The sequence below is a fragment of the Mus pahari genome, chromosome 2, assembly GCF_900095145.1.
Source record: "Mus pahari chromosome 2, PAHARI_EIJ_v1.1, whole genome shotgun sequence".
Lineage (NCBI taxonomy): Eukaryota > Metazoa > Chordata > Mammalia > Rodentia > Muridae > Mus > Mus pahari.
The window spans coordinates 108304631-108329045 of NC_034591.1; the positions used below are offsets into that span (position 1 = coordinate 108304631).

A 24415-nucleotide genomic window follows, 5' to 3' on the forward strand; every position below is an offset into this window, starting at 1 on the left:
CTGCTCCTCCCCTTGCTTCTCCTACTCCTGCTGCTCTTCCTCCCACAGCTCCTCCCACTGCTGCTCCTCCTCCCACTGCTCCTCCCCTTGCTTCTCCTACTCCTGCTGTTCTTCCTCCTGCTTCTCCTCCCCCTGCTGCTCTTCCTCCTCCTGCTCCTCCCCCTGCTGCTGCTCCTCCTCCTCTTGATCCCCTTTCTTCACAGCTTCTCTTCATCTCACTCCTCCTTTACTGCTCCCCTCCCCTCATCCTTGGGCCCATCCATCATGAGCCGAAAGCTGCCTTGCACTTATCTGCAGCTGTATTCCTCTGGGCAACTCAGATGAAAGAGGGAAACAGCTTTTTCTGTAAATACTTGGGGTATTTTCTCTTTGGTCGCATTCTTTAAGCCATACTGAGTGCACTCACTTGAAGCCAGCGTCCCTACCTGACTCAGGTGGGTGCAGGCACAGCTGCATTCCACAGACTGGGGCCACACTGCAGCACAAGGGTTACAGACCTGAGCACAGAAGGCATGGCCAGGAAAAGGGGTTTGGGGTCCAGTCAGAGAGGCTTTCTAGTATAAACTAGAGGCCTCTAGAAATCGTTATCTATTGGGTCACAGAGGCTTGGAAACAGTGACTTCCTGCTGTCCTTGAGTTATAGACTTGCCTGGAACCTGTCCTCTAACTCTGGGGTCTTATAGGAACTTGCACTTCATAAATGGCCCCAGTCTTGTCTCCTCTTAGGTCCATGCTCCTCCGGTATTCCTGGCACAGGTTTGCTGTGGTCAAAGAACCAGAAGCAATGAATGCTTACAAACCCACAACACCCCTCCTATGGGTACCCCAACCCAGCTCCACAGGCTACACACACTTGTACTCATTACCATACAAGCAGTGCCAGGTCTCATCTGCACATATATTCACACCCTCCCTCAAAACCATGTGACCCACATGTTCACATACCTTAGCTCTGTGTAACTTTGGCTGTCCTGGAACTCACTCTGTAGACCAGACTGGCCTTGAATTCAATGTTCTGTCTACCTCTACCTCTGGAAAGGCATCACCACCACTGCCAAGCCACACTTGTGTAGTTTTACACTTATATAATGACATACACACATACACGCACACACACACTCACAAGCATATGCACATGTGTTCATCTTCCTCTACATTCATGCACATATGCACACCCTCAGACATGGCATGAGCCCAGGTGACAACACATAGGTTCCTGCATGGCTATGGGCCTGGGCAGGCCTCAGGCTTTCTCATTGCAAGCTGAGGCTGCTGTAATCCCTTCATGGACACTTGGAGCCATTTCCAAAGGGCAGTGGATACGCTCTGGGAATGGTAGCTGCTTACAGTTCTCCTGCCTGCCATCTCTCCTGAGATGATAAATAAACCGGAGAGGCTTCAGGACTGTCCCATAGTCCAAGCTGGAGACTATAAACTGTGGCTTTGAGTGAGACAGTTGGGTGGTCCTGCCTGTGACAGAAGGATATGGAGCCAACAAGCATATGTGCTTCCAGCCATCTCTGAGGCATCCTTGAGTGGACTTTTGTCTCATTTCCTCTTTTATTCACTCTCCTTCATCTTTGCAGCACATGATGAGTTATTTCTTAGGCCAGGATTAGAGGTGGGTGGCAAGGTGCACAGTGAGAGACTTACACTCTGGACTGGGAAGTCGTTGCAGATCAACAGTCACACTGGCAATAGGCAGATGCCAGCTTCTAGCAGTGGTTGCTCTGAAGGAAATAGACTCCCCCACCCCACCCCAGGTACAACCAATCTGGAAGATATTTGTAAGAGTGGAATAATCTACTTCTAGGGTTGTCTCTCAGTGGCAGAGCACTTGACCAGCATTCATGAGGTTCCGGGCTCAATCTCTAGTAGTAGAGCACACTTGTTCTCTCCTCCTCCTCCTCCTTCTCCTCTCTCTCTCTCTCTCTCTCTCTCTCTCTCTCTCTCTTCTTCTTACACACACACACACACACACACACACACACCAATCTAGAAGAAATGAAGTGGTAGCAGCCTTAGACCATGGCAATCACCTCACTCAGGCTAAGAGTGCTGGGGTTGAGCTCTCAAAAGTCCTTATTATCACAAAGGGATTGTGGGTAGAACAATGGATTTCTCCTCAACCCTTCAGTTAGGGGGTGGGGACCAATACGAAATGGTGAGATAGTTAACACTCCCAGCACCCACCAACCTGATGCTCTGACAGCCCTTAGAGATCAAGGATAGGGCTGGCCTAGGCAGCCCTCTCTAAGGACTGAAGTCTATCAGTTCCTCTTCCTCTGGTGGCTCTAGACTAAAGCACTTTTGGAGACAGCTCTAAGGTGGCAGTGCCTAGGCACATTGACAGCACAGAGGTCAGGCCAGATGCCCAAGTCTGCATGTGTTCTTTGCAGCAACAACCATTCGCGTTCAAATGGAACAACTCCCAAGTCCCTGACTAGACAAATAGGTTTTGATAACTTCTTGCAAATGGGGGCATCTTGTCATATTCCACTAACACACAGTCAAGGGGCCATGAAAATGGGGAATACTACACCAGAGCCCATCAGTCCTTAGGGCAATTTTCACTAAGCAGCCAACCACAGAATAGCCACTGTAACCTAAAGACTAGCTTTATGCAGGCAATACTACCTACCACACCACTGTCAGAGCTCCTGCAGGCACCCAGTGTGCCATCAGACCTGACCTCAGAACAAGCCCTGTAGATTTCTCTCTCCTAAAGCTCCCAACTTTTCTTTGTTTTTCCCAACATCAGAGGCCTCTAAGGCGCGTGCCTATGTGCTCCAGATTCCATTCCTGTCCTTAGTTTATTTCCCCTAATAAGATCTGAACTGGAGATTTATCTCTGCATTTTGCTTGGCGTTGACACTACAAACTCTCCATATAATATCTTCTGCCATGAAAAGGGAAGAAGTGTTGCTACTCAGACTTCTGTCACCTTGGCAGAATTCTCAAGGTCATCGATACTTACATTGACCATGGTTCCTTAGCTCTTTCCATGCTTGCCTGGCCCTCCTGCTTTGGGGCTGTGATGTCACAGTCCATCATGTTAGATGTGCTCAGTGGGAAGCTGCTTACCTCCTGGCAACCAGGAACCGGGGGGGGGGGGGCAGGGCTAGAGACTAGATAGGTAGAGGCCTCACTCTCTCCTTCAAAGACATCCTCCCAGACACCTCGTGGCCCCTCAACAAGCTGGCAACTAAACCTTTAGCAGATGGGCTTTAGAGGATGCTCCAGGTCTAAGCAGCATGCTACAACATGGATGTGCCCTACACACATGCTAGTAATGTACAAAGCCTGTCACTGAACCACACACACACACACACATGCAGTATGATCCCATTTACACGAAATGTCTAGAAAGGCAAATCTACAAAAATAGAAGATACATCAATAGTTATCAGGAAACTGGGCAAGTCAGATTAAGGAGCAGGGTGGTGACTGATTGGTTGGCTTTTAGTTTTTCTGAGACAGGTTCTCACATAGCCCAGGCAAGCCTTGAACCCCTGATCCTCCTGCTTACACCTCCTCTCTACCAGCTAGTTTGCTTGCTGCTATCCAGTTGCCTTTTGGTCCACAACTACCAATGGTTACCAAAAAGTTTCTTTTGGGTATTGAACTTTCTTTTGGTTTTAACTTTCTTTTGATGGTGGGTATGTGTATCTCTATGAACCTGTTAGGAATCACTGACATTGGGTGATCGTGTGATTGTATGACACATGACTGGCTCAATAGAGCTGCTGCAAAAATGCTGTGGGGCCTACAGCCCTGACCATAGCTGCTGATGCAATGGGTGTGCAAAGTATGGCTCTGGCCTGGTGTATGGCTGGCACCTGCTTCTCTTCCCAGGTTGGGCTTTCCAACCCTGCAGAGTCAATGGGAGTGAGAAGCCCAGAAGCCTGGCCCAGGCTCTCATAAGTTCTGACTTGGTATCAGATCTGGATAGGTGTGGAAGAGCATTCAAAGCTCTTCGGGTGCTTGTAATACACGTGTATGGGACAGAACCCCAGTCTGTCCTTCCAGGACCATTTGAAAGCTACCCTCTGCTAGGACCTATGTCAGGTTCTGGTGACACGAGGCTGGTAAAGCAAGGTCTCTCTTCTCAGGAGACTCTGCATCGTTAGGGAGACAAACAAGCCAGTGAATCTTTCTTCCTTAGATCTATCTGGCCCACACAGAAGCCTTTGCATTCTGTATGTGCCAAGCAAATAATGTGCCTGTGAGACTTCCTGAAAGAAGGGTCTTGTGAGTTTTGAAGCATGCAAAGAAGCAAGGCCAGGGCATCACTAGTAACAGAAGTAACTGGGCAGAAGCTGCAAAGATCAGAGGGTCGGGGAGATACAGGAGAGAAGTTGGGTAAGGATAAGAAAGGAAGGATGTGGAGACCCCACAATACTCTGGATGACTTGGTGGGAGATTTATACTGGGCCAGCCCCCCTTCTGTGGCAGCGATGGGGTCAGTCATAAGAGGCCAAGTGGTCACCTCTTAAGAAAACATCCTCATCCTACTCTCTAGTGCCCAGGACACCTGCTGAGACTCCGCTCTGCCAAACACCCTCAGTGAACAGTTGGTACCAGGCATTCTTGGGAAGCCATGTTTATTCCCACTAAAGACCCCTACATCTGCCACTGTCTTGCTGTGGCAGCTTTCCCCCTGGGTCCTCTGCTTTGTCACCTTCTTCTGTCAGGCTCTCTCACGCCATCCTAGTTTGCATCCTCCCTGCCACACGTTTTGAGAGAACCTGTTAGTCTGCCTATGCAGAGCCCTCTGCTGTGTGGTCTAGGAGGCATGTAGAAGAAGCCTTCTCCGGGGAGATCCTCAGCAGGCATCTGTGAATTAGGAATGGCTGGCCTCAAGTGGCTGGGACATACAGGTTGGGCATCTCCTCTGAGGTATGCTTTTCTAGCTGGGGATTATATTAGATTTCTATTGGATGGAACTCGGGTTCTTCTGATTACGTGTCTGGTTTTGATCCCATGGAAGTTTCTAGTTGAATATAATGAATTTCCCCCTACTCAGGCACAGATGGTAGCATGGCTGAGGGGACACTGGACTCTTGGTGCTGCTTCAGGAGCCGGAACCCAGGGCTCCCAAGGACTTGGGCTGTCCTAGCCCTGCCAACCAAAGGTGCTGTGCCTTCTTTGCCATTCCAGAGGCTCCCAGGCTTCAGGGTCCAGGCCACCCCCACAGACCTGCAGAAGTGAATGGGCCTGAAAATTCCCTTAAAACAGTGTCATGCTAAAAGACTTAGAGTCTCTTGTTGCAAAGGAGAAAGAGCTTTCAATATTTTTTATTCAAGTCCCAGGTCTATCACCAACTGACGAGGTCACTCTGAGGATGCTCAGCCTCTCTGAACCTGGCTCTTTAACCACAAAATCAGGGACTGGTAAGAGAACCCACCCTGGGTTATGTGAGCTAAATGAACAGACCTGCTGGCCTGTCAGGGCGGGAAAGAGGATGCAGGGACCTAGTATGGCCTCTTTGTTCCTCCAGAATTGTCCTCAACAAAAATGTACAGCTGCCTGGGGACCGGGAGAGTGAAGCTGCATCTCCCTCATCAGTTCTAAGTCAGATTCAGAGCTTATAGGAGTAGAGCGGGCATCCTGGAAGCAATGTGATGTTCGAAACTGAAATGTGCTATGAGTATAAACACCAGGTCGCAGAAGATTATTATGGAAAGCAAGCACATAAGACCGCGACGTCGAATGGTGATAATAGACTCAATAAAATAGATTAGTCCATTTAGGAGAATCTTTTTTATTTCCTTCAGTGCTATGGATCAGACCCAGGGCCTTATGTATGCTAGACAAGTGTTCTCTATCCCTGACCCATATCCCCATGCCTTTTTGATGTGGTCACTAGAATGTGTTAGCCATGTGGCTTATAATAGATTTCTAATGGATGATACAGGTCAAGATTCTTGCTACCCAGTTGTAGTCCCAAAGTCAATGTCCCAGACTGTTTTCCATGGCTATAACGGAATGCCAGAGAGTAGATAGCTTCTAAAGAATACAGAATTATCCAGCTTAGCTCTGGGGGCTGAAATCCTAAATGCACAGCATCTGCGTTTGGTTTGGGAACTAAGTTTCCAGCACCCAAACTTTTGGGATACATAGTCCAGTCACAGCACTCAGCTGCAGGGTACCTGGGGAGGAGGCTGGAGATACAGAGCCTGAGGCCCTGCTCAGACCTGTCATGGAGTCAGAGGGCATTTCCACTCCCCAGGTGTTTTATGGGCACATGAAGTTGAAGGAGCCCTACAGGGTCCTGGGCTTTGGGTTAATGGGGCTGGGGTTGGGGAGGTTCAACCTTAGAGAGAGTGGGAGCCCATGCCTGTAGATACACTTGATGTGTGGTGGCTTCCAAGGCCACCATTTGGCAGAAAGCATGAATACTCTCAGAGAGAAGACACTGGACAGTTGTGCCTCATGTCACTGGATACCAGTAACTCTGGGCAGGCTGGGGAATCTTATCCTGGAGGACAACTGGAAACTGGAAGTATGCACTCAAAACCCCAGACTTAACCCCCACCCTACCTCGTTCCACTTTCTTTTGCTCTCTGAAAACTTGGCCAACAACACCAAGGGCCACTAAATATAGACATGGTGAGGGAATAAATCACCAAAGTGCCACATGTTGCCCAGGGCCTGTTTCACGGTTGGGCTGCAAACCATTGAGAACTGGGAGCTGTAATTAAAATGCTGCTGGCCTCCCAACTGGGAACCATTCCAGGGGAGCACCGAGGGCGGGGGGTGTCTCTAGGCAAACCAGCCCAGATCCAGTGGTCTCCACTGGCTTCCAGGACCGCCAGACACAACTGCCCTCAGAAGCCTTTAGGCCCAAAAGGCACTGCTTGTCTCCCAGGTGTGCCTATACCAAGTAGACCACTCCCAGGAATTCCCCCAGTGCACCCCTGCTCCCAACACTCCTACTGTGACCTTGTCACCTCGTTCCTCACTGTTCACTTGATGGGGCCATACTGGCCTCTGGGCTACTGAATGCTCTGACTCACCTTCTGCTCACACCTCGCCTTCTCAGAAAGGTCTCTTCCACCTACCCCCTAGCAGCATCTCTGCCCTGTCTCTCTGCTTTAGCTTTCTGCCCTAGCATTCATTACTCTTTGACAATGGGTCTCTCTCCATCTGACTATTTGTTGTCTGACTTCCCCCTGGAATGCCAGCTCTATAAAGGCAAGTGCCACACCTAATCCCAGAGCCTAACACAGTACCGGACACACAAATAGGTGCTTACTGGTGTTTGTTGAGTGAATGAATGTGTGGATTTGCAACCCTTTCTTTCAGCTGGTCGGGTGATCTCACTGGGAAAGTGTCCAACTTCCTAGCAATGAGCTCAGCTTTTTACTCATTCATTCAGTCAACTAACTATCCTTCCAAACGACTCTCAGTCCACCCACCCATCCATGCATCCAGCCATCCTTTCAAATCTTACTTGTCTATATTTCAAATATTTAAATATACATGCACTCACATACCTATACATCTATCCATTCACCCTCATACTTACTCATCCATCCACCAACTTTCCCACCCATTCACATTTTTATCCATCCATCCATCCATCCATCCATCCATCCATCCATCCATCCATCCATCTGCCCATCCTTTCCAAATCCTTTTCTATCTATGTAGTAAAATATCCCTATATCTCTCCCTTCACCTACCTTTCTATCTACCCCTTCATTATCTATCTAACCATTCTTCTATCCACCCATCTCCACCACCCACATATCTATCCATCTTTCCATCCTTCCATTCATCTACACAACCATCTACCCACCACACTCTATGCTATGCTACCACTTAGCCATCTGTTCATTTCAACCAATCCCCAAGCAGAGACCTCCTCTTCTGGGCTCCCACAACGCCCTGTTTCTGTGTCAGAATCAGTTTCTGCTGTCAGTTGCTCTCTGTGCAATAATTCACCTGCCCCCTATATCGTCACAGTGAGCAGCCCTCAAAACCAGTGGCCATGCTTCATCCCTGGAGTCCAGAGCTGACACAATGCAGGTGCCAGCACATGTTTATTGAATGGGAACATTCTCCCAGAAGTCTTGACTTCAGTACTTCTTACTGGACTGTGAACTCCTTGATGAAGGGCACATCATTTTTTTAGTCATCTATTTTTATGTTCATCTCCAAAATGTCTATTTAACATAAGTAAACACATATTTAACAAATGAAGGAGTGAGAAGGCCCAGTGAGAAGCAGGTATAGTGAACATAGGTTCTGGCCATGATTCCTGGGTACAGGCTTTTGATTTATTGGTTGTGTGATCTTGTGCAAGTCACTGAACCCGCGCCTTACGTCCTGTATTTATAAAAGAAGACCTTGAGAGTGGTCACCTCCTGGGTCATTATGAGCACTGTGTGAGACAATGTGTACAGAGAACTTAGGATAATGCCTGCCGTATGAAGAGTGCTGTACTGAAACAAACTCTTTTCACTGGCTCAATGGAAGTGAAAAAATGGAAGGCACAGACTCTTGAATGTGTTGGGGGAACTTTGGGCTCGATCCCTCCTGCCGAAGGCCTTCCACAGCAAGCCTTCTGACTTTTCCCAGTCACGTTGGGACCTCTGGCAAATTCCCAATATTATGTCAGGTGGTCAAAAGCGCTGTGTGGGAAAACAAAACATGGGCGGGAACAGGAAGTGGGGAGACAGATGGGAGCAGTTTCCAGCAGGGTGGTCAGGAAAACCCTCCTTAGGTGATATTTGAGCAGAGACTTGAGGAGGTAAGGTGGAGTGAGTTTGGGGAGCGCAGCAGGCTCTCCCTGCTGCAGCAGAGAAATTAGCCAGTGCAAAGGACCTGAGGCAGAGGGATACCCAGCAGTCTGAGACCAGAGAGGAGAGCAGCAGAGGAGGAAGGGTATCGACAAAAGGGGAGCGGGGGGTGGGTGGGAACAGAGGAGGATGGAGATCATGGTGAGTTTTGTTTGCTGTTTTGAAGATTTCACCATCTACACTGAGATGGGAGGGAACCAATGTGAAGTTGTGGGCACAGGAGAAAGGATAAAAGTTACATTTAGAAAGAGTACAACCCCAAGCCAGGGCTGCCATACTGCTGCCAGGAAGAGATGTTGATGAACTGGAATACCTGGCAGGGGCAGATTCTGTTTGCAGAAAATTTGAACTCAGGGTCTGATGGCCAGGTGAATCCTGGGTAGCTGTAGTAGGGCAGAAGCAGGTCAGTAAGTGAAATCCCTTCTGTGGGGCATGCAAGGAAGTGTATAGCCAGAGGCAGAGCCAAGGCTCTGTCCTAGGGTAGCACTGATGCATCCTGAAGATGATGCAGAGAGATGGAGCAGGAGGGGATGTTTACAGCCTGTAGCCAGGAGGAAGACAGTGGCTGGATGCAGCAGGCAGGGGCCTAGACAGAAGGTCTGGGTGTAGACAGGGCTTTGTGGACGAGTTTGCAGGTCCTGGAGCACATAGGATGTATGTGAACAGGGGCAGCTGGAGAGGACAAGAGCGGGACTCTCTACTGATATACTGCTCAAATATGACTGATGGACCTCGAAACCCATCCCAGGAAATTCACTGTGCCACGCGATGGCTTGGTCCCTTGTGGTTCTCACTGTTGAGAAGTCACAAATCTCAAAGGCCTTCAGACAGCTCCTTCTCCCCAGATAATTCCAACATGCCGTATGGACAGGGCTTCAAAGAAGGTGGGTCTCAGAGCTAGCAAGAGCCTGAGGAGCAGAGCATAGAGTCTAGCCAGGTATAACAGTGCATGAGACCTTCGATGCCAGCACTTGGAGATGAAGGCAGGTAGATCTGAGTTCCACGTCTGCCAGGGCTACAGAGTGAGACCCTGTTTCACCCTCATCCCCATCTAAACAACTTAGGAGCCTCGAACACAACTCCGGCTTTTATGTTACGTCCACAACCCCTGCTGCTAAGACCCATGCAGTCTCAGAGCAGCTGCTCAGGAATCCCTATGTTCCACAGTGGAAGACTGGCCATCTAGGACTTTGCAGGCATTGGACGTACACTGTGGGTCCAAGAAGTCTATTATTGGTGCCTTTCCTCTTGGGGTGTGAGTGGGGACATTGAGCCTCAGAGATAGGCTGTATGTCAAGATCACACAGCAAATAAGCAGCATTATCAGGGCTGGGAGGAAGCTCTTCCCACACCCAGGCTATTTTCTACTGCCAGCTCAGAACAAAGGCCCAACTGGAATTCTTGAGAGTTAGTGCGGGGTGTGGCCAGCAACCCCACCTGCCCGGAGGAGAACAGCTCCCAGCAGCACTGCAACCCTCTGGTGGGCACAGTGGCTGTGCCCGCTTACAGCAGAGGCCCAGTGACACTCTTCACCCACATGGAGCTGCAAAGCTTGGCCAGGAAATGGTGTTGTAAACAGTGAAGGTCTTGCAGGAATAATGTGTGTGCAACTTGTTAGTCATTGTGACCGCAACATCCACCATCTAAACATCATACATGGACACATATCTGAGAAACAGGTATACGGGAGATGGGCAGAACGTGGCCTGCCACGGTAGATGACTAGGCTATCTCAAGCTTGCCACTCAGTCGTTCAATACCTCAGTTTCCTCCTGCGGCAGGATAACCACAGGCCCTCTCTTGTGATGAGAGAGTAGCTGTGAGGTAGGTACCTGTGGACTGGGACAAGCACACATGTGGTATTTCCAGTCTTGAGAGGGACATATGGTACCGTGCAGCTAGCAGATGAGGTTGGCATTGTTCTCAGTTAATGCCCAGGTCGTGCTGCCCTGGAGGCTCTGGTATCAGGAGAACCCCACCTCCAGGGGGATCTGCTATGCTCCTCTATCTGCTGCCTGGATCTCCCCTACATCTATGAAGTGGGCAAGTGACATATCATCCCATGGGAATCAGGGAAAACCTTCCCTCTGCATGGCAGACCCTCCCTGAGCTATCTTGGTTCAGATGCAAACTGCAGGTGAGTCTCCTTTGGCTAGGCAGAAGGCTCTCTTCAGTGATATTACAACGCCTGAGTTTTTCTGCAAAGGACATAAGTGTCCAGGATCAGGAGAGGTGGCAGCTGGGCTCCTAGGAACCTGTTCTTCCTATCCTCCCAGACCATGCCATGCCTCTTAGCTCTCTCATATCCTCTTCTGCTGAATACCCTCCTTCACTGATTTGATAACAGCCTGAGTTCGAGTCCCCCTCCTGAGGACAAAGAAGGAATTGTGTGCCCAATGAGCACATTTTGACTTGGTCTCACTGTGGAGTAACTGAGCCTCCCCATGCTGCCCCTCCCCTCCCCTGGTTACTTTCCAGTAAGCTCCTGCCAGGACCAGCCACATGGGGGATTCTTTCTGGTGGAAATCACATGGCTGGTCCTGGAGGCCAGGAAGGTGGCTTGCTACCGAGGCCTTCCCAAGTTTCTCTACTAATGCTAAGTTCTGAATGCCCCATGACCACCAGTTGTCTAGGTGACCTCCTGTACCACAGAAGTCATATGCTAGCCATGAGCCACATGCAGCCACCACACACTAGAAACCTGGGCCAAAGGACTCAATTTTCATCACATGTGACTTATGGAGACTATTTAACAGCATGACCGTAAACACTTGCAGTTCATTTGATCATTTTGTTAGTGACACTCTATGAGATGAGCCCCCGAGTTCCCAGATGGAAAGAGACGGCACAGAGAATCAAACTGAGAGTCTTAAGGGTACCCTGGCCAGAAGCAGCGAGGCCAAGTCCAGATGAATGAACGGCAGCACACACTGTGAATAGGAACGAGACCAGCAGTCCCAAACCTGCAGCCCGCACTAGCCCTTGGATTGTGCCACCACATCACGAGTATGCCAGTCTGGGCTCTGGCAGAGGGTAGGCTGAAACTCATGCTTGCCTAGGAGAGTGGGAAAGGCACTGCAAGTGAGGGCTCATGGCTCCCAGCCTGCCCTCTGTCCAGCCCTGAGCTGGCTGTGAAGCAACAGAACTCTGCTTCAAGGACAATGCATAAAACCTCTAAAACAGATAGTTCCTTTGCCCTGCCAAGTGCCCCCTTCTAGGCAGCCTACAATGTCCAGGGCCTCATGAACAGAGCAAGACAGGACACAGTACCCGAATGACCCTCAATCTCCAGGTGATTAGAGAGGGGGGTCTTGGGGGCTGAGGACCAAAGCTTCTTTAGAAGGTTCCAGAACTTTTGGATAATATTGTGGAATCATTCATGGGATATCAGGATTGAGTGAGGACAGTCCCTGACACTGCTAAGTCTTGAGTCCGGCTTGAGTTCAGATTTCCAGGACAGCCTGTGAGCTGTGCAGCTTTGGACTACATTACCTCTCCTCACCTCCATTTTCCTATGCATAAAGTAGGTAAGGCAGACCTGTGACCGGGCGGGAGGCTAGCGGTTGTCGGGGTTAAATGAAGATTGTACTTTTGGTGCTGGTATTAGGTTTGCCTGTGTCCCCCAGCAGAGAACCTTGTGTCCGCCTGTGTCAACTCCCCTGACAAGGGCCTTGTGACTGTCTCACCTGAGCTTGAACCTGAGGGCCTGAGGGACAGCAACAGCTCACTAAAGTCACCTTCTTCCTGAAAGAATGGCCTAAGTTCCTTCGGGGCCATGGTGTTCAGAAATTCTCTGGGCTAAGCGTAGGCTGTCGTGTCTGCATGGGACTAAGTGGAGGCAGCCTTGGCAGCCCAGAGCAGTTGTGGAGGCTGGGGACCCTCAGGCATTGCCAGTCTCTCCAGGAAGAGCTGCCCTGTCCTGCCACTGCCTTCCACTCCTTTCTTATCTTATCCCTCTTTCCCTGAATGCTGGTCACAGTTATCACCATGACATCAGTGACAGGAGCCGGCTGGGCACAGCCCCAGCTATGTCATTCGATACAGGGGAAAACCCTAGCACAAGCACCCTCCACCTTGACCATGGCCACCCTCCACCCTGACCATTGTCACCCTTCTGACCTGTCCTCAGCTCCCTCGGTATCAGCAGCCTCATTCTCTTCCTAGACTCTCGTCTTCATCATGATCCCACCTCCCGTCTTTCACACAGCCTGTTCTACCACAGACCTGATGTGGTCTAAGCTGGACCCAGGGGCCAATCCTTCCCTGCTTCTCCACCCATGGGCCCTCGGAAGAATAGTCTCTAAATCCAGAATAGGCCTGGATCCTTCTCCTGGCCCAACCCAGAAGCTGCACTCCTTGTCTGGGCACTAGGGCCGGGCAGAGGAACCGGGCAGAGGAACCAGACAGAGTCACCATGAGGACCAGGGATGCTGACATACAAGTCACACCTCCAGCATGAGAGTCTGTAAGACATGAAGCCAGTTCAAGACAGACATGGAAGGAAAACACTTCAATCCTTCTAATCTAGAATGGCCAAGCTTGTGGAAGTAGAGAAGAAAACGATGCCATTGGGCAGTGACAGGAAGTAGAGAGTCTGTGTTGTGGCTTGTAGCTTCAGTAGGTTGACTGAAGGCTTGGGTTGGGATGTTAGTGCTGAGGCTGAGCCTGAGGCTTCCAAGTTGCTGACATCAGAGAATTTGATGGAGGTTCTAGCATAGATGTGGGAGAGGATCTGCTCCAGGTGTGGGGATGGAGGCCCTGCTCCAGGTGTGGGGATGGAGGCCCTGCTACAGGTGTGGGGATGGAGGCCCTGCTACAGGTCTGCAGATGATGGTTGTCGGGCCTCTGGACAAGTTCGACGGAGCCTGTGCTCAGACATGGTAATATTTCACAGTACTAATGGACCTTGAGCTGCTTAATCATAAACATAAGTTTGATTGAAGTGGAAAGCCTTAGATTAAGTGTTTTTAAAATAGATTAAAACTTTAATTAATTGTAAAAACAATAACTTGTAGGCTTAAAACAACTAGTTTTAAAAAGATCATGGGTTTCAAGGCTTAATTCACTTCATTGAGTCAGGGCTTTGCTGCATACATCAGAGTAACTCAAACTCATCCTCTCACTGCCTCGGCTCCAGGAGTCCTGGCTTACAGGCATCTGCCATCACAAAGCTTTTATAAGGAAAGCACCTAGGGACAGAGGGTAGGTAGCAAGGGGTTCTCAGCTAACCCTGAAGGCACTTTCTCCTGAGAGTTCAAGGCCAGCTGACCTACAGTGAGGCCATACCAGCAGCAACAATGGGCCCATCCTTGTTCTGTGAAGCCCTGATGAGGATAAAAGACAAGTTGTAGGCTGGAGAAAGACTCGAAACCCATACACCTGGCAAAAGCATCTGAATAGATGAATTTAAAAAGTGTACAAACCCAACAGTAAAAAAAAAAAAAAGTAATCAGTCCAAAAAGTGAGCCCAAGGATAGACAAACAGACACGAGCCCACCCTGTGTCTGGGTATACCTGGGTACCAGGGTATACCAAGACACACAAGGAGAAAGACTCGCCCTATCAGACACTAGAGATGTGGTTAGAACCCTGGTGAGATAAGGCACACTCCCATCACAATGGTAGAAATAAGAACCTGTATTATCAGTGAGTGTGGCACAGATGGAGAAGCCGGGTCATTCACAGACTGCTTATGGGAACAGAAGAGGGTGACACCAATGCTGTCGTTCAACCTGGGATGGATGTCTCCAGAAGACCCATGAGGTAAAGGGCTGGTTCCCAAGAGAGATTAGAATCACGAGGGGGTGAGGCTATAGGAGGTTTTCAAGTCACTGAAGGTGCCATCAAAGGGGACAGTGGGACATGCTCCAGCCCATCCCTGTCTGTCACCATTCAGACACAAAGCATGCAGCTTAGCTCCATCACCCTGTTGTGATGAGCTGCTTCAGAACCAAAGCAGCAGGACCAACCCATTGTGGGCTAGACACCCCTGAACCGAGAGCCAAAGCAGTCCTTTGCCTTCACAGCCTGGTGGTCTCACCAGTTGCCATACAGTGATGCGAAGCTGACATCGCCTGCACAGGATGTCTTAGGGCTTTATCATAAAGTTAACTCTCATCAACAGTATGCTGGCACTCCTGGCACTTAGCACGGAGAACTAGGCACTTACATCTGTAGAAAAAAAATCTTTACACACACGTTCACTGCAGCTTTATCTACAATGGCCCAAGCCTGCCAACAACCCAGTTGTCCTTCAGCACGGGGATAGCTAAGCCAACTGGCTGCCTCTGAGCTGTGGACTGTCATGTGGCCGCCGAGAGGAAAGAACTGTTGTCGCACACAGCAATTTGAATGAGTCTAGGCGATTACATCGAGCAAGAAGGGATTTTATAGGCTGCACACTTCACCACTTGATTTATGCAACCTTCTAACAGGACACAGTTATAAGCATAGGGAGTGGGTTAGCGGTGTGTGGCCCAAGGAAGGGAGTTGTCACGAGGTCCTCATGGTCTGTATCTCTGTAGTATCAGTGTCAGTGTCCTGGGGTGACAGTGTCCTACAGTTCGACAGGCTGTCACTGTGAGGGAGCTGAACTACAGGTCCCTGGGGTCCCTGGGGTCTCGGTGTTCTCTCAACTGCATGTGAGTCCATAGTTGGCACAGCATAACCTTGATTCAGAATATGTGAAACAGTTCAATTCAAACTTGACATAAACAAAGATGTTTAAGTGGGTGTCCCATAAAACATTTGGGACACGCATAAATAAAACTGATTTCTTACTTATCTCGAAGCCAAATTTAACTGGGAATCTCAAATTACACCTGGCATCCTACTCCACCCAGGGAAGAGTAGACACTTGCCATTCATCCATGCTCTCTATGCACCTTTCTTGAACCCTACTGTGTGTCAGGTACCATTCTAGTCATAGGGGATTCAGCTGTCCTGAGCCTCATGCTGCTGACCTTGTAGAGGGAGCTAATGGGCAAAAAAGACTCAAAGGGCTGTAAAAAGAGGGTGTGTTCAAATGGTGGGAAGATAAAAGCAGCGTGGTACACTGAGGCTAGGTGGACACTAGGGAGAGAAGTCCTCCTGAGAAAAGGCTAAACTCCATCCTCATGGACAGCATGTGCAAAATCCCTGGGTGGGAGCATGATGGCTGTCTCGGGAGTTCAGGACTAGAGGTTAGTGAGCCGGAGAAGGCAAGATCCCTGAAAGGTTTGTGTCTTTTCCTACCCGACATGTCAGACCTGAAAACGCTTCTGAAGCCCCAAACCCTCCTGGTCCCTTGAGCCCACGATGCAGGCTTTTCCGCATTTTGAAGGTGAACCCCCACATCCACCCTAAATGTGGGGCAGGGCTTACAAGCCCAGTAGCCTGAGGACTGCTGGCTGGCTTCCGGGAAGGTGGGGCCTGGCCTCTTGGGGGCCCTTGACATGCCACACTGTCCACTCTCTCTAGTCAAGTATGTAAGTGGCTTGAGCAGCCACTAAGTGGAGCTAGTCTTATCTGAGCCTCGCCCTCACTGCCTGGGGCTGGGTCCCTGTTGTCCCCCCATACACTGGCCGCCCTGCAGCCATGCCCAGAATAGAAAGCCAGCCCCCAGGAGCACCCAGACCAGACAGGGCAGGGCAGGAAGGGACAAGACCAACACCCCTTGTGAGCAAGAGGTGACTCCATGCTCAGGTGGAAGAAATTCCATCCCCCTTAGCTCACCTCCCTGGAGCTAGTCACATTCCAGCAGGGCTGGCCTGTCCCAGTGGGGGGCCCTGTCCTCAGGCTGCCTGTCTGTCCGGTCTGGTCTCACTCCTCACTGTAGACAGGGGCGGCTGACAGCACATCCTTTCCTAGGACCCTCCAGAGCGCCTAACACTCTGTGCCTTGCAGGTACAGCAAGACCTCTACAGCCAACGGAAAGGTACAATGTCGTCCTGGGGACTTGGAGATACTGTCACCAGGCCAAGAGATAGCAGAAGCTACCTTAACATGAGGACCAGGGAATGTTTCCTATGCAGCCCAGTGGGGTCCCAGGCTGTCCCTGTTCTGAGCACCTCCCTGCCAGCCCCTCCCTCCCCAGAGCCCTCCTGCCCTCTGTTTTACCCCTTCCTCCCTGCATCCCACCAGAGGCCTATATCCTGAGCAGTTCCTGCTCTTCTCTCCCTCCAAGGTTCCTAAACCTGCTCCAAGGTACCAGAACCCTAGCCCTCACCACCCCCAACTTCCAGGAGCACCCTGTGTTCTCTAAGACCTGTCTCCTCTGCTTAACCCGGGGAGGGGTGAGGGGCACACCCCCAAGCTTAGCACGAATGCTGCTTATTAGACTTCCCAAATTCTTGGGTGTCGACACCTGCTACCTCTAAGACCTTTCACCCCCTCCACCAGGGAGAAAGAGGGACCCACCCAAAGCTCACCCCATTAAGCTGCCTCTGGCTACTATGACTCATAGGGCCTGCATTTGACTCCAGCATTCTCATCAACCTGTTACCAGCTTCAGACCGGGAGCCCCTACTGCTCTTTTAGGACTTAACAACCCCTCCTCTCTTCTTTTTTAATTTTTTTTTTAATTGAGTGCAGGGCATTATTAATGCTGACATTGCACCACTGAATCCCAGGCCTACTTTTGCTGACTGCCTTCTTCCTGTGGCGCTTCTGCTTATCCAACAAGGCCCGGCTAAAGATCCCTTTCTTCTCTCAGCCATTGGTTGTAGGAAACTGCACTGCTGCCGTGTCGGAACCACGGTTCTCCTACAACACCAGACGTGTGGCCCTCATGCTAACTTGAGTCCCTTGAGGACAAGGACCATGGAGTAGTTAGTTCTCTCCCTGCCACCCAAGGGACAGGAAAGAGATCATTCAACCACACAAGGGTTACTGTGACCATGCTCCAAATGTCTCTCCCTCCAGTGTCCTGCGACCTGAACCACCAACCAGAATGAGCGAGCTTAGTATTCTACCAACCTGAGTGGAGTGTCCTGTGACATCAGTCTAGAAATAATGTGCCCCCCCCAAAAAAAAACCAACAGGAGAGATGTCAGTTGCCAGTCATCTTCCCCAGAGGCACCTACAGTCTCTGGCCTGCCTTTTTGTAACAACCCCCACCATGGCAGATGCTGAAGCACATCGGCTACCATGCCCTGGCCATGATAGCCTGGTTCTGGAGTCCTCTGAAGCATCACACTGGTCCCCTCCCTTTACAGGGTGCACAGGGTAGTCCTGTAGCAATGGACCCTCAGGGGCTTGCAGAAGGCATTTGTGGCCTTTCTCCTGGCTCTCCTGACCTGCCTTTCTCTCACACTGACAGCTGATGAGCCCCAGAGCCTGTGGTCAGGTTGAATCTTGTCTCTGTGAGGCAATGAACAATCAGCAAGACCGTGATCCTTCCATAGCCTCACTACCCATCTCTGCCCAACTGCTATAGGCCTTTCCCCACCAGTCAGTCATGAAGAGAGTCCAGTGCAACCTGGTACGTCCTGAGAAGGGGTTTGCTTTATAGTTGGACAGGGTTCTCAACTAACCCTCACACTCAAGATAGAAAATGGTCCCTAGATAGACAGCACCCAAGGGTGCTGTGATAATTTGAGAGAGTGGCCCCATATTTGAATGCTTTGTCATCAGGAAGTAGCACTATTTGAAAGGATTAGAAGGATTGGGGGTGTGGCCTTGTTGGAGTCATTGCTGGTGGGCTCTCTCTTTCTCTCTCCTCTCTCTCTCTCTCTCTCTCTCTCTCTCTCTCTCTCTCTCTCTCCAGATCACAATGTAGCTCTCAACTACTGTTCCAGCATCATGAGGATAATAGACTACACCTCTGAAAACATAAGTACTTTCTTTCATAACTGTTGCCTTGGTTGTGGTGTCTCTTCAGAGCAATAGAACAGTGACTAAGACAGGTCCTCAACAGCAAGTGTGGAAAATCTCCCTTTCTGTGCCCCCACACCTCAGGCAGGTCCAGCCTGTGCTCCCTCCATACCCAATGTCTACCTAGACCTGACTGTCTGCACAGGCCATTTCTATGACCTCTACCCCTCTCTGCTTTGGAACCAAAGAACCTCCTAGCTGCCATAGGCCCTGATCAATGTCCCGCATGCAGCACTGCCATCTCCAGGATCTGGGGTGCAGCTGTAAGGGGCACCCCAGCCCATGCTGAGAGAGAAACCTAAGGAACACAGCTGCATCCCAGAAGAGTTGAGGAAGGAACAAGAAGTGAGTCTCTCTGGGAGGGGGTGTCATGGCTGAAACTTGGACAAGAAGAAGCCACATCAAGACATCCTGTAGAGCCAGCGTGGCGGCACATGCCTTTAATCCCAGCACTTGGGAGGCAGAGGCAGGTGGATTTCTGAGTTCGAGGCCAGTCTGGTCTACAAAGTGAGTTCCAGGACAGCCAGGGCTACACAGAAAAACCCTGTCTCAAAAAATCAAAAGAAAAAAAAAAAAGACATCCTGTAGATTTGGGATCCTCCAGGAACCCACAGAACAACTAGAATACACTATGTACCAGGCATGGGTCTAATCCTTCTGGGAATATCACCTCTTTTCTCTTCTCAGCCATACTCAGCTGTCTTTGGGCCTCCCTCTTCCAAGAAGTCCACTGAGGTTTTCCTGTGACCCTGCAGTGCCCACAGGCCAGGAGCAGCATGACTGAGCAGCAGCCTCAAGCCTTGTGCCTAGAACCAACTGTGTAGCTTAGGAAGCTCTTTCACCAGAGCTGCTAGCCAGCTTCACTTTGATCCATGGGCTAGCCTCATACTCTACCTCACTACAGGCCAAGCAAGCATCTGTGGTAAGGAGGCTGGTGACGAAGGAGGGAAGTTGCTACCTTGTGCCAGCCTCCAAGGAGTGAGACCTTCCAGGAGGGGTAGCTCCTGTGACCACCGATGTGCCCTGGGACACCGATGTGCCCTGTGACCACCGATGTGCCCTGTGACCACCGAATTGCCCTGTGACCACCGATGTGCCCTGGGACACCGATGTGCCCTGGGACCACCGATGTGCCCTGGGACACCGATGTGCCCTGGGACTTGGACCACAGCAGTGAAAAGGAACGAACAGCTGAGATGCCTGGGGGATGACACATCTGGACAGATGATCCCTGAGGCCACCCAGTTTACCTGGATACCACTCTGGGGCAGACAAGGTCTCCTTTACTCACCGAGGCTGCTCAGAGGCCTATGATGGGGGAGGGGCACCAGAAAGGGGGCACTCCCTCTTACCCTTCTGGATACAAGCTCGTCTATGCTCTCACAGTATGTAAGCCCCCGGCCACACTTCTGACTGGCTTCCTCTGGGTGCTGCACATGTCTGCAACATGAAGCCACACCTACCCTGGCGGAGCGCAGAGGATGGTGGGTCAGGTCCTAGGTGGGCAGCCTTCCCTTCTCACACCAGCCCTGACAGTACAGGAATTAATGACAGAGCCAGATTGAGCTCAGGTGACCCCGCCACCTTCTCAGCCCCTGCAGCTATGTACACATCGGTGCGGAGAATATGAACACTGTGGCCAAACATGCCTGGCCCCAGTGATTTAACATATGACCTCCTACCCGTGCCTCAGTTTCTCCGCCTGTAAAGGAGGGTTCAATAGCTGAGACATCCATGCCAGAAGATGTGTAGCCCTGTGGGATCTGCTCCACCAGAACAAGACACTGTCACTGTCACCAGGCCAAACAGAAGACTCTCATGTTTGAGCCCTTCTGGGAACTGTCTTTGGTTTTTTTGTTGTTGTTGTTTTGTTTTGTTTTGTTTTTTTGTTTTTTGTTTTTTTTGTTGTTGGTGGTGGTGGTTTTTTTTTCTTCTCCAATGTTGAAAACATCTCAAAAGATGAAGTGACGGCACAGAAAACCAGAGACGTGTACCCAAGGCCTGGCTGTCTTGCTCCCAGAAACTACCCAGCTAGTCAGTCAGACCTGAGGATGAGCCCCGATCCCCACTTCACCATACTCTGTGTCTGTCCACACTCACTGACCCCTCACGGAGCAGAGCACAAACTCCCTCCCACTTCGAATGCCTCATAGGCCTTCTGGGATCCAGCCCAGCCTCAGGCTTCAACCAGGGGCACAGCCCACTCAGGTAGCATTGGCCTAGGTGTCTGTCAATGCCTGGTCAGGCTGCTGATGTGTGAATACTTCTGGAATGGGGTTCCCAGCATTGCGTTGGTCCCTTCGCGCATTTCAACAGCCATGGTGGGTCCTTAGGTTTGCCAGGACCTGCCTCCCTCTGTCCCTATCTCATGGCACCTTGGTTTTATTTTCTGGACCTTCGGTCCCATAAGCTTCTCCTCATGGGATGGGCCACCCAGCTCCCTTCTCTTCCCAGTAAGGCTGCTACAAACAGGAGAAATCTTGCCCTACTCTTCTAGGCTAGACAGATCTTGGTTGACAAGACAGGAAATGGGTCGATGCTCTTAGAGCTGATACATGTGGATGCCTTTAGCAACTGCCTCTGTCCTTCCCCAGAGTCCGTTTATACAGCTGGCCCTGGAGCCCTGACGACCCCACAAGCCTTCCACCTTTCTCCTGCTGAGAAGCGCCCATTTTTGGTTATGTGAATGTTTAGTATTCAGCCAATAAGCTTCCTATTGTATACCTCTGGCACCAGAGTGGAGCAGAAGGAAGCTAAGTGCAGCACTGGGCTTTTCCAGACCCCACCCCTGTCACCAAGGACCTCACTGCAGTGTCCTCCCTGCAGCCTACCTTCCGGCCCGCCTCGTTATTGTGTAAGTTCATGAGGGTCCGGGCATTCTGCTTGATCTCCCGGGCATCCACGAAGACCTTGGCGAAGCCGATGCCGTAGCGGATGTCGGCAGAGCAGCCACCCCACTTCCAGCCCTCGTCCCGATGGTACTGGCCTTGCTTCTCCTTGTCGCAGCCACAGTCGCTCAGGTTGCCCTGGGTGCAGGCAGCAGTGATGGCATGGGCCACACCCGCAGCGATGATCGCATAGGTGAAGGCGGCCTCCCGACTCCCTGGGGGCAGAAGAGTAGAGAGAGCTTTGTAAGAGCTGATCTGGGAGACCCTCTGGTAAGGGCAGCTGGGGAGAAGGTGAGGACCGGCTCGGGAGAGAGGCTGAGCGCGGTGCAGTGGCTTTCCAAAACTCAAGCAGAGGTCTGACGCTGCCTATGCAGAGAGCTCCTTGGGGTGGTGATGATACCTGGAACAGTCATCAAGTTCATGCTCACTCTCCTGCAATCCCTGGCCCTCTGCAAAGCTGAACATGGGGGTGGGGAGCTTCTATCCCATGTCCACCCACTGCCTCTCCCAGCAAGCTTGACAGGACCATGTCACTTGTATGTGCTCAGATCACAGAAAAGCAACATTTATGAAACACCTGTGGCATGCTTAGGCTGAAGCTGGGGCCATTAATCCTTGCCTTTGTGACTTAACCAGTGACCACCCCTGTCCTGTGCCTCTGTCTCCTCGGCTGTGGCAGTGACAAGTAGCATTAAGTGTTTGTCTTCAAAGCTCTACCCAGTACTCAGCAAGGGGCATTGTTCCACTGTAAGGGGTAGAGAGGTCTGAGCATCAGGATGTAGCCAATACTTGAGTGGGTGCACGTATCATGCTGCTACTTAGGTTCTCTGGCCTCTGTCTCCCCTCTGCCAACTAGGTTCAAGGGACGTGTGTGCACTGTGGGGTGAAGGAGAGCCAGACTTGCCCATGGTGGTCCCTGAATGAACCCTGGGCTCTTACAGCCTGGGTGCTGAGGAAGGAGCTGGAGCTAGAGCAGGTACACAGGTAGGGGAGTGCACCTCAGAAGGGTGTGTGTTCTGGGAGCTGGGGCAGAGTTGGCAAGGGGCTGCTGGGGAAACTGAGGAATCGGTGACAAACCTTGGCCTCCGCCTGGGGCTCCCTCCAACCTGCTTCATACACCACCTGTCCTGCCCCCAACCATTGCTGCTCTGGTGTCTTCTTGGCTGGGCAGAGCCGGTATTGCTCTGCCTTTCATAAAACCCACCCACAGCATTCCTGTCAACACAGGCTTATGTTAGATTTCATTTCTGCCACTTACTGACTACTATGGGATAGTCTCTCTTCTCTTTCCATCTGTGAGCCCGGGATAATGCCAGTGCCTAGCCAAGAGGGGAATGTGAGTCCCATGAAAAATGCTTAGCCCAGAGCCTGGCTTAACAACTGAGGTCCTCAGAGTGGAGCCCCTGTCCTTCTTCAAAACTGCAGCTCAACTCTGTGCCTTGCAGAAGATACTTAAAGTACCTGCTGAGTTCCCCAGGCCCATAGAGAGGCAAAGAGAAAGCCCCCAAACCCGGGTACCAACTCACTCCAGAAAACCAAACACACAAGAAACCAAACTCTAGGAAAGGCACTAACAGCAGTGTCAGACACACAAGGGTTTTTGGAGAAAGGGGCCATCAGAGGTGATTGGTCCACTCTTTCCAGCTGTGTGACCCCAGGTGAAGCAACTGTGTCTCTGTGCCCAGCTCCTCCACTCTTAAAGGGGTTATAACAGCACCTGCTCTCCAGTGAGGTTGTGAGGAAGATAAAATAGTTACCCCTGTTAAAGTAGGAGAAAGCATGCCAAACACTAGCCATTACAGCATTTATGGGAGACAGCACTAGCTGGTCCTCACAAAACCAAAGGGGAAGGGCAGCTCTTTTGCCAGCATTTGATGGAACCAGGAGAGTAGTCTGGCTTATTCAGGGCACCCAGAGCAGAGCTTCACACCTGCCCCTGCCTATCTCAGATGAACGAAAGCTATCCTGTGATTAAATCACTTCAGAATAGGGGAGGTCGTTGCTGCCAGAGTCCAGCAGGTGGAAGAAGCTATGCTCCCATAAGCAGACCCACATACAAACTGTGGGGTGACCAGTGAGCTCCATGCTCCCTGTGGTAACTGTGCCCGCCTGCCACCCAGCATGTGAGCGTCTCTGTTTCTCTTGGGTCTCCTGAGCCACAGAGTGATGTAGGTGGTGAGTGGTAGCCAGCTGTTGAGAATGATGGCTATGGCTGTGGCCGTGGCTTCTGTCCCTCACATTCCCTGTGGCAAGGGAAGTGTAGCCACGCTTCTAGTTAAAGGTGTGCCTGACCACACAGAGTCTGATCCCGGGCCATGCATGGTGACTATCTTCCTGACAAGATGGCGCTTAGCACCCCTGCTCTGAGAAGCAAGGAGGGACAGCTACCCTCGCTTAGCACGGGGGCTCGAAGGGCAGGTTCTATTTGTACCCATGCTCAGCCCTCTGGGATGCTGAAGAGCTGCTGTTGACAGAATGTGACAGATCTGAGGACTCCTTCAAACCTGCCAGAGGCTGTGTGACCTCAAGGAATGCACTTAGCCTTGCTGTGCCTTGTTTAGTCCTTTCTCTGTGAGTACCTCTAACCCAAACGGGATGAGAGGTAGGCACCATCCAGTCCACACTACACACTTCTGTAAGAATCAGGAATAACACCAGATTTGTAACCGGTGCAACCACGGGCTGTTACGAAGGTGCCAAGACCCCCTGTCCCACCCCCACCTTAGTTTCCTCATAGCCCTTCTTACTGCATCTGTCCGGGTCACTCATTCCCACTGTCCCTAGAGAATATAACTTCCTTCAGTGTAGCACTCTGGCATAGATGCCTGCCCTGGAGGAGGAGGAATGGAGACCAGCCACAAAAGCAGC

At 50.9% G+C, this 24415-nt stretch overlaps 1 protein-coding gene across 1 annotated transcript in view; it reads right to left on the bottom strand.

Moving 5' to 3' along the window:
- The window catches only part of Wnt7a (Wnt family member 7A), a 45735-nt gene that overhangs the window by 7998 nt on the left and 13322 nt on the right, over window positions 1-24415 (bottom strand). The window contains exon 3 of the mRNA XM_021190509.1: window positions 21491-21762. Coding sequence (XP_021046168.1) covers window positions 21491-21762 — 272 coding nt within the window. The remainder of the gene's footprint in view (window positions 1-21490; window positions 21763-24415) is intronic.